The sequence below is a fragment of the Homalodisca vitripennis genome, unplaced genomic scaffold, assembly GCF_021130785.1.
Source record: "Homalodisca vitripennis isolate AUS2020 unplaced genomic scaffold, UT_GWSS_2.1 ScUCBcl_3328;HRSCAF=8798, whole genome shotgun sequence".
NCBI lineage: Eukaryota > Metazoa > Arthropoda > Insecta > Hemiptera > Cicadellidae > Homalodisca > Homalodisca vitripennis.
This window is the reverse complement of record NW_025779444.1, coordinates 13,376-27,740: the sequence shown is the minus strand read 5'-3', so window position 1 is coordinate 27,740 and position 14,365 is coordinate 13,376. Positions and strand designations below refer to the sequence as shown.

The 14,365-nt window shown below is 37.7% G+C and overlaps 2 protein-coding genes across 2 annotated transcripts in view; one reads left to right on the top strand and one right to left on the bottom strand.

The window, feature by feature from the left end:
* LOC124372476 (regulator of telomere elongation helicase 1 homolog) overlaps nt 1-14,365 on the top strand; it is a gene marked incomplete at its 3' end in the record, with an annotated part of 45,202 nt that overhangs the window by 20,329 nt on the left and 10,508 nt on the right. The window contains 14 exon segments of the mRNA XM_046830878.1: nt 2,520-2,747; nt 7,326-7,525; nt 7,640-7,679; nt 7,846-7,950; nt 8,237-8,341; nt 8,498-8,602; nt 8,758-8,862; nt 9,018-9,206; nt 9,491-9,544; nt 9,546-9,613; nt 9,793-9,934; nt 10,842-10,862; nt 10,864-10,911; nt 11,868-12,032. Of these exon segments, the coding sequence (XP_046686834.1) occupies nt 2,520-2,747; nt 7,326-7,525; nt 7,640-7,679; nt 7,846-7,950; nt 8,237-8,341; nt 8,498-8,602; nt 8,758-8,862; nt 9,018-9,206; nt 9,491-9,544; nt 9,546-9,613; nt 9,793-9,934; nt 10,842-10,862; nt 10,864-10,911; nt 11,868-12,032 (1,575 nt within the window).
* On the bottom strand, nt 3,449-4,623 carry LOC124372475 (jerky protein homolog-like). Its single transcript, XM_046830877.1, has 2 exons — nt 3,943-4,623; nt 3,449-3,741 (listed from the first exon to the last, which is right to left on the bottom strand). The coding sequence occupies exons 1-2, from the start codon at nt 4,563-4,565 to the stop codon at nt 3,534-3,536; spliced, it is 831 nt and encodes a 276-aa protein (XP_046686833.1). The 5' UTR covers nt 4,566-4,623; the 3' UTR covers nt 3,449-3,533.

Sequence of the window (14,365 nt, the reverse complement as noted above, 5' to 3'; positions counted from 1 at the left end):
TTAAAATGCTTATGCATGGTTGAAATCTAGAAAATAAGATAAAAGAATTCCAAATGATACAATGAGATTGGAAACTAATCCAAGTTGGGTGGTGGGTAAAATATACATTATATAAACATATTTTATAACATAAATATTAAAATTACACTTTTTCTTTCATTTAAAAACTCTGTCTTCCTAAAAAAACTGGCAATCCGTGCCATAAAACCACGCTTCTTATTTTAATAATTTTACTGTAGTCAACAATGGCTGAAAGATCCATGGTCATTTTTTATGTGCATGAAGATATGAAAATCAGTGAGCGAAAGTCTGGACTGTAAGATGAATAATTGTTGATTTGTCATCCATTTTAAATTGGTATAGATTTTTTAGTTTTGTGTATAGTGTGATGTTAGTGGTGTTAGTTTCCAATGACAGAGATGAACTGATGGAGATGACAGGAATATTAATAGACAAAACCCGGTCAATAGGACTAGAAATTAACGACGCTAAGACAAAGTTGATTTTATTTTAGGCGAGGAAATGATGGTAGAGAAGATTTGGAAATACTGAACCATAAATTCGAACAGGTTGAAAGATTCAAATACCTCGGAGCAATAGTTAATTCAAAGAGTAATGAACTAATAGAAATCCAAAATAGAATAAATTTGGCAAATAGAAGCATGTACGCATTAAATAATATTTTAAAATCAAAATTACTGTCTTACAAAACAAAATTAAGAATATATAAGACTGTTATAAGACCAGTTCTTTCTCTATGGAGCAGAGACATGGATTATAGATAAACAGGCAAAAAAGAGATTGGTTACATTCGAGAATAAAATTTTGAGGAAAATTTTCGGACCTATTAGAGATGGAGATGGATGGAGAATCAGGCACAACCAAGAAATCAGAGAGATGTTTCAATCTCCAGATGTTGTAGGAGAAGCAAAGAGCAAGAGACTTCGGTGGGCAGGCCATGTGATGAGGAGGGAGGATGATAAATTGATTAAAGAGGTTTGGAAACACAATCCAGTTGGAAGAAGACCTCGAGGTAGACCCAAAAATCGCTGGAAGGACCAGGTGGAGAAGGACTTGCAGAAATTGAGAGCGGGTCAGGGGTATTGTGAAGACAGGGAGAGATGGAGGCAGCTTGTTGGCGAGGCCAAATACCACCTAGGGTATCCATGGCCATGGGAGTAAGAGTAAGTAAGTATAGTGTGATATCAAGCATTGTTACGTATAAACACAATTGTGCAGGAAGGTGGGATTCACAGCACTTCGCATTCCTGTGTTTTCAACGCCTCATATTACACTTCTGAATGCGTGTTCAATGAATTCCTTCCATTTTATACCACAAAACTTGTCAGCATAAAAAATTAGTGGTTTTCCTTGTTTTGTATGATGATACCACATGGTCCGTTACTGATCTTTAGGATTTAAGTATTTAACCCTTTAAGTGCCGAGTTTTTAATGGTGTTCTTACAGGTTACTTCTGGGTTCTGGGTTGCCGTGCTCAAAGCCTCCACAGTCAGCACAAACCTTAGCGATATTTTCATTCACCAAACTGCCATCAGAATCTCTTGAATTGTCACATTGGGTAGTGGTTGATAAATTGAGTTCCCATTCCGATCGCCATCATTCCCAGAACACTTACACTTCTGAGAATGCCTTACTCACAACAACGAACATGGATGAATCTAAAATTGATGAAACGGTCTTATTGTTACTGCAACTAACTCCTACCATACTGACTGAAACACAATCAAAATAGAAAATGAAAAAACTTGCAGTAGCAGCTTCAAAAACGCAACTGAATTTAAACTAGAAAAACTATAACGTTCTGTTTCTAACGTCCAAGTAAAACTTCACCAATATGCTTTCATGATAGTTCCTTAGTTTACAATCATGTATGTACAAACAGCAGTACTTTGGATTTGTTTTAGTTCAAAATAAACACTACTGGAGGTCAATGTGTATCATTTTTACAGCTCTCAAGCGTTGTGTGGTGAAGCAGCTGTTCGAAACTTGTTATCACAGACATGGCAGTTAAGGGGTTAATCCAAGTTTCACCATCTTGTCTCTCCTTCATTATTATAACACATAATAAAACAACAACCATATATTGAGTTATGTTATCATTACAGAGAAGGAGATTTGTGGGAATTCACTGATAGGTTTAATTCCTTTCTTCACTACGTATGTTTGTTTATCCAATTAACTGTAACAAAAAATCTTTTTTAGCAATAATCTGTGATTCATACGTTATAAATCACGTCCTACTGTCGGTGAATATTATTTTGATTTGAGGAACGTTATGCTAATACAACTGTAGCCCATTTTGGAAAGCCACAAAGAAGTGTTAGCATTCAGACAAGCTTTCTGCTATGACAGCTGGATTCTGACTGTAGACCCGTGTGGTGGACAGTACACACTTTTCAAACTGCTCTCTAATTCAATGGTTTTTCTTGCCAATTAAAATTCTTTAAAGCTTAGTCATAAGGTTATTTAAAATGTAATTAACTCATAATTTTTTTCAGGCAATGAAAAAGTTTAGTGACAATTTAAATCAAGAATCAGACGGAGACACAGAGATGGATTTCAAAATGGAAGATTTGTGTTTATTGAAGACAATGTTTTTGGCTCTAGAAAAGGCTGTTGATGAAATAGAACTGGATACTGTGAAAGAAGAGGGTCCCAACAAGGGAAAGAAGGCAGGGAGAACATTCCCAGGATCGTACATATTTGGACTACTTGGCAAAGCTGAAGTAAGCATTGATTTTATCTGGTTTCGATTCAAACAGTATTTTCACACTATAAAAATTAGGTCTGTTAAATAAATAAAACCAACTTTCTGATAGGGCTGATCCTTTTGTGTTTCTATAGTCTTATTTCCTATCAACTCGTAGTCGTAAACTACCTAGGTACAGTCAACTTCCAATTATCCTAGATCTTTAATAAATAATTAGAGGATAATGACCACAAATGGTCCAAAACCACTACAATCCAAGGTAATATGGTAATGTGTAAAATATGGTTCAAACTAACAATCAAGGTAATATAGTAATGTGTAAAATATGGTTCAAACTAAACAATCAAGGTAATATAGTAATGTGTAAAATATGGTTCAAACTAACAATCAAGGTAATATAGTACAGTAGAACCTCGGTTAACCGAGGTAATTGGGACCGAGGGTACCTCGGATACGGCGAACCTCGGATAACACGGAACGTAACCTAAAAATCGTTACCGGGGCTAAAAATAGCTCAAGATATACTAAAACATGAACAAAAGTTATTAACTGAACTGTTGTTTAGTTTATTAGTACAAGAAATGTTATTAGTACGCAATAAAACGTGAGAGGAAACGGTAACACTCACAATACTAAACACTGTTTTAATATAACACTCAATTTATTGCACAACTGAATACGTATGATATAGGCTACACAATGTACAGAAGTTTAGTTACAGTACAGTATTCCTGTTTACAAAATTAAATCAAAGAAATGAAAATTAATTTACTGTACATTGTACAAAAATAAACAAAGTAAGCTAATCTTTTTTCCCAAAGAAATCAGTTATTGTTTTTTGACTTAGATTAGAGGATCTTAGGCTAGCCGCCCTGTTGCGCCAGCGTCGCAGCCAAACTAAATCGTTTGTTGTTGCGGTTTCTTGTTGTTCAATGTATGCCAGTGCTCCCTCGATCGTTCTTAGACCTTCTGTATGTGATATTTTCTCAGTCGCCCCATCAGGTTCATCGCTGTAAAAAAAACTTTTGTTTTACGTAACCGTAACGCAATCAAAAGGCAGCAGTTGGAATTGGTATGAAATTAGTTTTGGATTGATGAATGGGCAACATTTAACTAAAGTGTAACAAATATACTGTAGTTGTGTTAAAAAATTGATGTTGGATTATGTTTTTATGTTAAAATTTTGCATAAATAAAAAATCAAAAACTTACTTGTCATCATCTTCTGGTTGGTTGAGCATCTGGATAATCACGTCATCAGTTAGGGCCTGATCCTCATCTCCATTGATCCATTCACTGATGTCCTCTGCACTGATGGGCTCAGCCACTGGAAGGTGGTTACAAAGATTCACAAGCTCTTCATTTTCAGGAGGACATGCTCTTGGCTGGTTTTCAGGAGCAGCTGTCTCTTGGCGGCTTGCCTTTTCAATTCCGAAAAGTTTGCGCCATGACCTTCTTATAGTGTCCTCCCTAACGTTATCCCAAGCTTCTGACACCCAGTAGACAACATCTTTCATTGTGATTAACTTGAGAGCATCAGTGACACCCAGCCCGTCCTCTAGCTTCTCCAGTAGATTTCTAAGCAGCCTCTTTTTGTAGTTTCGCTTAAAAGTTTCTAGAACTCCCTGGTCTAGAGGCTGGATGAGGGCAGTAACGTTTGGAGGCAAAAATAAGGCTCTAATGCCATCGCTGACTAGCTCATCAGCATCTGGATGGGACGAAGCGTTGTCAAGAATAAGAAGGGCCTTGCGAGGGAGTTTTTTGTTCTCCAAGAAAGCTTCAACGACTGGAACGAATTCCTCAAAAAACCATTGTTTGAAAATCCGCGAGTCCATCCATGCGTTTTTCTGGTTTGTGTATGTGCTGGGAAATGTGTCCACATTAGTATTTTTAAAAGCATGTGGCTTTTTATACTTGCCTATTACAACTGGTTTGAGTTTCAAACTTCCTGCAGCATTGGCACATCCTAAAACTGTAACTCGATCTTTAGATTTCTTATACCCAGGAGCTGATGTTTCCTGCTGACTGGCTAAAGTTTTTGAGGGCAACATTCTGAAGTTAAGGCCTGTCTCATCACAGTTGAATATTTGATCGGATGTAAGACCCTCACTCAAAATCAATTTTCTTATTTTTTCTTTCAAAAACTGTCACATCAGTTTCATTACCTGAAAGTTTTTCCCCAGATATATTAAGTTGCCGCACTCCATAACGGTTCTTCCATCGCATTAACCACCCGGAACTAGCGGTAAAAGGTTCATCGCCATCGCCAAAAGATTTATGGAAATCTAGCGCTTTTGCCTGCAAAATAGGCCCACTTATTGGACTTCCCCTTGCTCTCATTTCCGAAAACCATAAGAATAAAGCCTCGGAAGTTTTTTCATACTCACACTTTTTAAACGTTTTTTCTCTCTGAATTGCAATTGGAATTTAAGCTCTGAGCACCCCATTTTTCTAACTCAGCCCTCTTCCTCCTCCAATCTCCGACGGTAACCTCACCAACACCCAAGTCTTTAGCGACTGTTCTTATTGACTCACCATTGTCCAGACGACGAATCGCATTTAGTTTAGTCTCTAAGGACACAACGACACGTTTGCGTTTAGCACTCATTTACACCTACTGTAACTGCACTTAAACACACAATAAAAAAACAGTGATAGACACTTGACTTGTAAAAGTAAACAAAGGACTGCCACTGAGACGAAATGGCGTCTTCGGGCAGACCGATGATGCACGAACACATCCGAGCTGAAGCTGTACACCAGGACAGCCCACTAGATGCGCAATAAGCTACGGAGTCGAATCGGGGTGGTGGGGAGAGCGAGTGGCTCAGTCGCGTCTCGGCATTGAAAACAGTTCGCATTGGTCCGGCGGCGAGCGGTGTCGGGTTACAACACCTGCAGCTGCTCTGGCGAGCGGTGTCGGGTGACAGTGCCGTATGCATTCGGCAAAGATAAGCGCTAAGCTACGCAAATATTTGGCCGAGGAAACACAACAGTTGCCAACAATTTACTGTACAGTAGTTTTAACGCATTGCAGGCTAGCGTGCGTATTGCGATAAAAGGAGCACCCAAACGCTCATTACTGTACGTAGTTTGTGCGTGTTTCTTTTGCTTTTTAAATAAAAAAAATCGTCCGAGGACGGCCTCGGTTAACCCGGAGTCTCGGTTAAGCGAGGCTCGGTTAACCGAGGTTCTACTGTAATGTGTAAAAATATGGTTCAAACTAACAATCAAGGTAATATAGTAATGTGTAAAATATGGTTCAAACTAACAATCAAGGTAAAGTAACAAAATTCTGCTGTACAGTGATTGATCAATAGTTGATGAGTTAAAAAAAAATTAAAATTAATGCCATATTGATTATTTTTTGTCTATGAACATTATGGTTAAACAAATTTAAAATATTAATAATTTCTATAATTTAATGTATTGTATATTTTAATGAAATATGTTTTGTAACTATTACCAACAGTTTTCGTATGCATTGTACTAGTACTAGTATAATGTGACAAGGAATAAAAATAATGTTAAAATGTATTTGTTTTATGACGCAAGTTATGTGTTAACACGAGTGTTTATAGAATGGAAAGAGCAGACTTATCTTTACCATATTGGAAGGATATTCAAGGATACTGAGTTCTACGTCAACTACAGAGAGATTCAGTTTCCATTTTCACAGAGAAAAATTTAAACTAAGGTTCACAAAATGCTTGGTGGGCAAGAAATACCCCATTTTTGTGTGTTTGTTTTAATGTCAGAAGAAGAATATCATTCTATCTGGTAAAAGTAACCCTACTCTTCCTATCCTATAAAAACCCTCATGTTAAAATCTGGCTTTTTGTCTTTTTTTTAATATAATGCTTATGAAAATTGGAAATTTGTAGTGAAAGGACAATGTGTAATATCATTATGTCATGTCACAGAGTTCATGTTATGTGTTTTTATGTTCATCTTCAGAGCACTTATCTTTTTGAGCTCATCACTTGATTACACTTCACATATTGCCAACATCTTTATCTTCCTATTTCTTGTTTTCTTTGCCAACATTTATATTTATAGTGTATCTAATACAGAAACAAAGATATAAGCTATATGTAATAAAAGTTGGTAACAACAACAATAGATTATTACCATGTTTTTACCATGTTGTATGTTGATTACTTACACAATTAGATGTAATAGTATTACATACTTTTGTTTAATATTTATTATCTGATTGGTTTTTGAATTCATATTTAGCAATTTAGTCTCAGCTAACTACTGTATGGCCCTTACTGATATCTCCCTCAGCTCAGGAAGTTGTCCCTTCAACTAGCCGGGCCATGGCTGTCTGTGTATGGTCTCCACTCCTCAATTGTGAGAGATCAGGCTCTGACAGGTCTGGCACAGTTCTTGTCCACCACCAGTGACTCTCCCCTTGCCTCAAAGGGCAACATGCTTGTAATATATACAATTGTCTGTTCACATTCAAGGAGAGAACGTGCCAGTAATAGACCAGGCTCTGACAGGTCTGGCACAGTTCTTGTCCACCACCAGTGACTCTCCCCTTGCTTCAAAGGGCAACATGTTTGTAATATATACAATTGTCTGTTCAGATTCAAGGAGAGAACGTGCTAGTAATAGACCAGGCTCTGACAGGTCTGGCACAGTTCTTGTCCACCACCAGTGACTCTCCCCTTGCCTCAAAAGGCAACATGCTTGTAATATATACAATTGTCTGTTCAGATTCAAGGAGAGAACGTGCCAGTAATAGACCAGGCTCTGACAGGTCTGGCACAGTTCTTGTCCACCACCAGTGACAATCCCTTTGCCTCAAAAGGCAACATGCTTGTAATATATACAATTGTCTGTTCAGATTCAAGGAGAGAACGTGCCAGTATTAGACCAGGCTCTGACAGGTCTGGCACAGTTCTTGTCCACCACCAGTGACTCTCCCCTTGCCTCAAAAGGCAACATGCTTGTAATATATACAATTGTCTGTTCAGATTCAAGGAGAGAACGTGCCAGTAATAGACCAGGCTCTGACAGGTCTGGCACAGTTCGTGTCCACCACCAGTGACAATCCCCTTGCCTTAAAAATCAACATGCTTGTAATATATACAATTGTCTGTTCAGATTCAAGGAGAGAACGTGCTAGTAATAGACCAGGCTCTGACAGATCTGGCACAGTTCTTGTCCACCACCAGTGACTCTCCCCTTGCCTCAAAAATCAACATGCTTGTAATATATACAATTGTCTGTTCAGATTCAAGGAGAGAACGTGCCAGTAATAGACCAGGCCTCTGACAGGTCTGGCACAGTTCTTGTCCACCACCAGTGACTCTCCCCTTGCCTTAAAAATCAACATGCTTGTAATATATACAATTGTCTGTTCAGATTCAAGGAGAGAACGTGCCAGTAATAGACCAGGCTCTGACAGGTTTGGCACAGTTCTTGTCCACCACCAGTGACTCTCCCCTTGCCTCAAAAATCAACATGCTTGTAATATATACAATTGTCTGTTCAGATTCAAGGAGAGAACGTGCCAGTAATAGACCAGGCTCTGACAGGTCTGGCACAGTTCTTGTCCACCACCAGTGACTCTCCCCTTGCCTTAAAAATCAACATGCTTGTAATATATACAATTGTCTATTCAGATTCAAGGAGAGAACGTGCCAGTAATAGACCAGGCTCTGACAGGTCTGGCACAGTTCTTGTCCACCACCAGTGACTCTCCCCTTGCTTCAAAGGGCAACATGCTTGTTAATATATACAATTGTCTGTTCAGATTCAAGGAGAGAACGTGCCAGTAATAGACCAGGCTCTAACAGGTCTGGCACAGTTCTTGTCCACCATCAGTGACAATCCCCTTGCCTTAAAAATCAACATGCTTGTAATATATACAATTGTCTGTTCAGATTCAAGGAGAGAACGTGCTAGTAATAGACCAGGCTCTGACAGGTCTGGCACAGTTCTTGTCCACCACCAGTGACTCTCCCCTTGCCTCAAAAATCAACATGCTTGTAATATATACAATTGTCTGTTCAGATTCAAGGAGAGAACGTGCCAGTAATAGACCAGGCTCTGACAGGTCTGGCACAGTTCTTGTCCACCACCAGTGACTCTCCCCTTGCCTTAAAAATCAACATGCTTGTAATATATACAATTGTCTGTTCAGATTCAAGGAGAGAACGTGCCAGTAATAGACCAGGCTCTGACAGGTCTGGCACAGTTCTTGTCCACCACCAGTGACTCTCCCCTTGCTTCAAAGGGCAACATGCTTGTAATATATACAATTGTCTGTTCAGATTCAAGGAGAGAACGTGCCAGTAATAGACCAGGCTCTGACAGGTCTGGCACAGTTCTTGTCCACTACCAGTGACTCTCCCCTTGCCTCAAAGGGCAACATGCTTGTGCGCTTCAACGAGTTCCTCAAGGTCGTTTATGCCAGCTGTGGTCCCCAGGGTGTCAAGAACAATTCGGATCTATTTTACAAGGTATATGCACACTTTGGATGTTTTGGAGTTCATTATGTTGTAAGCTTCAAATAAACATTACTAGTGTTTTAGTAATAGTTTGAATTGAGAAGCTAGAAATGATTGATAGCAATACAATATAGAATAATTCATATGTAATTAATTTAGTTATCAAGGTAATGTTTTGTCTTCTGTGAAGTTTCAAGCACTTTTAGTCATTAAATAATTTTGCTTATGAGCCTCAATGTTTACAAAGTTGGATGTTTTACAAATCTCTGGAGTCACCCGTGTCTCTATTGGCCCAGGTATACATTGAACCGGAAAAAGTACCGAAGAAAGCCAAACCTGATTCTTGGTCCAGCTCCAAAAACTACCCTCAACTCCAATGCTAAGGTGATAAACTTCTGGTGTTTCAGCCCTGGATTTGCGTGAGTTTCAAACTTATCAATTCTATGCAGATATCAGATTAAAAACTACTGTTTTATCCAGTAGTTGTTATTAGGGTTGAAATTTGTACAAATATTAGTACTGTCAACAACTTCAAAAGCTTGTTACTTTAGCTTAATACATTAATCAATATAAGATAGAAGGTTATTCTGTCCTGCAGGATGAGATCTCTGCTGAAGCAGGGGGTTCACTGCATAGTCCTGACCAGTGGAACCCTGTCGCCTCTACATGCTACCATCTCTGAGCTGGGCATTCCCATCCCTGTACAACTTGAGAACCCTCACATCATTGAGCCATCTCAGGTAATGTTCACATGACATTGTAATCATGAGTACACTCTATAGTCCTGACCAGTGGAACCCTGTCGCCTGTACATGCTACCATCTCTGAGCTGGGCATTCCCATTCCTGTACAACTTGAGAACCCTCACATCATTGAGCCATCTCAGGTAATGTTCACATGACATTGTAATCATGAGTACACTCTATAGTCCTGACCAGTGGAACCCTGTCGCCTCTACATGCTACCATCTCTGAGCTGGGCATTCCCATTCCTGTACAACTTGAGAACCCTCACATCATTGAGCCATCTCAGGTAATGTTCACATGACATTGTAATCATGAGTACACTCTATAGTCCTGACCAGTGGAACCCTGTCGCCTCTACATGCTACCATCTCTGAGCTGGGCATTCCCATTCCTGTACAACTTGAGAACCCTCACATCATTGAGCCATCTCAGGTAATGTTCACATGACATTGTAATCATGAGTACACTCTATAGTCCTGACCAGTGGAACCTTGTCGCCTCTACATGCTACCATCTCTGAGCTGGGCATTCCCATCCCTGTACAACTTGAGAACCCTCACATCATTGAGCCATCTCAGGTAATTTTCACATGACATTGTAATCATGAGTGCCCTCTATTGTCCTAGTTTTCTAACAAACAAAACTTCTTCATGTATATCAATACTATGCAATAGTTGTTACATTTTAATTCATATTGACATTATATTTTTTATTTCTCCACTCTTAAGCTTTTAACAGTAGAGAAAAGTAGTGAAAGCTCTATACTTGCTTAGAAACTAGTAACAATATCACAGTTACTCATATATCCTCATGTAACATCATAATTTTGATCATCATTTATTTTTGTGTGAAGTTGTTGTGCTCAGTAAATTTGAAACGGAAATGTTTTTTCTCGTTTCAGATCTCTGTAAATGTGTTGAACAAAAGGGCCGACTGGTGAAAAACTGATATCTACCTTCGCTAATAGGTCAGTAAAACTGAAGAATTCCTACAAATTATCTTTTGTTAATTTGAAAACATTTTTGCCACTAAGAAAGAACAAAATGAGTGTATCCTTCAAATTACATAATTAAAATTCAATACAAATTTCTTTATTTATTTAGATTGAATAGAATAAAATAGTTTGTAAACTTTTACACTCAAGTTTTGTACACCCTGTACGCTCAGCTCACATATATTATCTATTAAACAGCAGTTTAATGTGTAATTAATATTGTACCCAAAAATATTTTGTTTCAGAAATATAGCCTCGAAAAGTGTTTAATATAAGTAACAAGAATACACCTTTGAACACTTATATTTTTTATTTTGTACAATGTACATTTTGGATTCGAAGAAAAAGAATACATTTTCAGGTAACTTGTAAATAAATAATTAAACCAAATTAACATAATTTTTAACTACCTTTGTGGTTAAATTTTGTCATATCCAACTTCATTAGCGAAAAATTACAATTAAATCAGTCTTATTCCTAAGGCATTGAATGTTTATAGAAACAATTTTGAGTCCATTGGTACAACTATTCGTAGTACTATTAAGTTTATAGTAAAGCTTATAAGGCTTGAGGCTGATTAGAGTGTTTTATAAGTTGTCTCTACACTTCGGAGTGTTAGTCTGTTTGAGATACAATTTTATCCGGACTTTCAAAAACTATTATTTAGTACATACTTTGCTTACTTGGCTACATTTGTTCTACATTAAAAGCCAACATTTAAATTCATATTGCAACTGATCATTAAGGATTGCAGATGTTGGTTCTCACTGAAAAGACACAGCTTCATACTTAGAAGCTAACTTTGTTTGAACCATACATAAGTAGGCTAAACATTTTTTTAAATCACCTGTTCATATTATAGTTAAATAATCATAAAGAAGTAGTTAAAATTAAGGAAAAATTCAGAAGTTTTATTGGACTACTTTGTTCCAGGGAGAATCCAAAAAGTACCTGGGAGATCTAGGGAGAATGCTGACCAACTTCTGCAGAGTGGTACCAGATGGAGTGTTGATGTTTTTTCCGTCTTATCCACTCATGGAGAAAACCATAAATCTTTGGCAACAAGAAGGTTTCTGGTCCCAAATAATCGCTCTAAAGGTATCTAAATCAGTTTTAAAATTTATACAAGTTATCAAAAAAAGTCCGTGGACAGTTAAATATTTTTGAAAAAGATCTAAGATAGAGCTACAAAACTTGGTAAAAAGTTATTGGACATAAAACTTTAATTTAACACATATCCAGTGACTCACTTCTTCTTCAGGGGGACGGACCATAAGGAATCGGAAGAAAATTTTAAATTTAAGTATAGGTTGGTATGCACATCAAATTGAAGGAGGCAATTAGGGTGATTCTAAAACTCAAACAAGATGAGTCATGTAAGTTTATATTTTTAAAGAGCTAAAGTTTATGACTGTATACAGCCTCTATATATATAGAACAGTATTATAATGTAAAAAATAATGAGACTAAATTAACCACGACAACTACATGTTCATGATTATAATTAGAAACAAAAATAACTTTGTAATGAAACAACATAATAAAGAAAAATTTAAGCAAAGCCCAACTTATATGGGAATCAAGTTTATGGGGAACCTGCCAGGTAGCATCAGGAATGAAAACAATAGTGTTAGATTCAAAAATAAATTAAAACAGTTTGTAATTGATTTATCATGTTATAACTTTGAAGAGTTTTACTCCCAGAGCCATGTATTTTGATTTTGATTTCTGAAGTCTAGTGGAATTAATTATAATATGGTAATAAAAACGATTTAAATAATATTAAACCTATTTTCAACTATGTAAAGATTTAACTATGTTAAGAAAATAATTTACATTAAAAGTATTGTATATATGTGCAACTAATATAACATCACTTGAATTTATTTATTAAGAACGACGCATTCATGTACATTTTATGTATGTCTTGAATAAAGATATTATTGATTGATTGATTGATTAAAGGTCTATTAGTAGAATGCAATGTCACAGATCCAACTTTAAACGGACAATCGAGCTGGAAATGGCAGAAAACTACTCTGTGCCAAATTTTGTAGCTATGAAATATTGAACATAAATACGAGGCGTGTTCAGAAAGAAAGTACTGTATCATTCTGCTGCCACTGTAGCGCTGCAATTGGTGTTCCGCGCATGCGCACTAGTCATCCTTATTCACTGGCTCTCGTCTCACGCCATTTTTGTTGTTCTACGTTGTTTACAGTTTTTTCCTGAACGTTTTTAAAATGTTTAAGACAATTAGTGATCCCGCCAATTGTGAAATTTGTTCCATAATAAAATTTTTCAACTCAAGGAATGTGAAACTGGCTGAAAGTTACTGTCAACTTTGAGATGTTTACGGGGAAGACGTGATGATTGAAGAAATGGCAAGTAAATGGGTTAAAATGTTTAATGGTGGTCGAACAAATGTGCATGATGAGAATCGGAGCAAGTCAACCTTCTCTCGTCACTCAATTATTGGTTCGACAGTTTTAGTTGGGAGCAGTTCTATCACCTGCCCTACAGCCCAGACTTGGAACTGTCTGACTACCACTTGTTCCTGCACAAGAAGCGCGAGCTAGGCGGCCAACGCTTTGAAACCGACGATGAAGTGAAAACTGCCGTGGAGTCATGCCTACATTCGTTGGCGGAAACCTTCTACGAAGAGGATCTAGACAAATTGATCACCCAGTATGTCAAGTGTTTTGAACATCGGTGGAAACAATGTTGAAAAATAGTTTTACGGTTTGGGCTTTTATGTAGAAATAAAATTGTTTTGCAAAAAAACTTTGTTTTACTTGTTTTTTTTTTAAAGGGTACTTACTTTCTGAGCACACCTCGTATATATGTGTTAGTTACAGGATGTATTCTCTTCTGTGTGATAATATAAGTAACTCTGTCAATGTTTAGCTTTACACTGACTGTCTCTGTGTGTGTGGACAGCCACTGTTTGTGGGAGCCGCAGTACAGGGACCGGCTGGCCGATGTGATGACACCACCTCGTATATATGTGTTGGTTACAGGATATGCTCTGTTCTGTGTGATAATATAAGTAACTCTGTCAATGTTAGCTTTACACTGACTGTCTCTGTGTGTGTGGACAGCCACTGTTTGTGGAGCCGCAGTACAGGGACCGGCTGGCCGATGTGATGACACCTCGTATATATGTGTTGGTTACAGGATATGCTCTGTTCTGTGTGATAATATAAGTAACTCTGTCAATGTTAGCTTTGTACTGACTGTCTCTGTGTGTGTGGACAGCCGCTGTTTGTGGAGCCGCAGTACAGGGACCGGCTGGCCGATGTGATGACACCTCGTATATATGTGTTACTTACAGGATATGCTCTCTTCTGTGTGATAATATAAAGTAACTCTGTCAATGTTAGCTTTGTACTGACTGTCACTGTGTGTGTGGACAGCCACTGTTTGTGGAG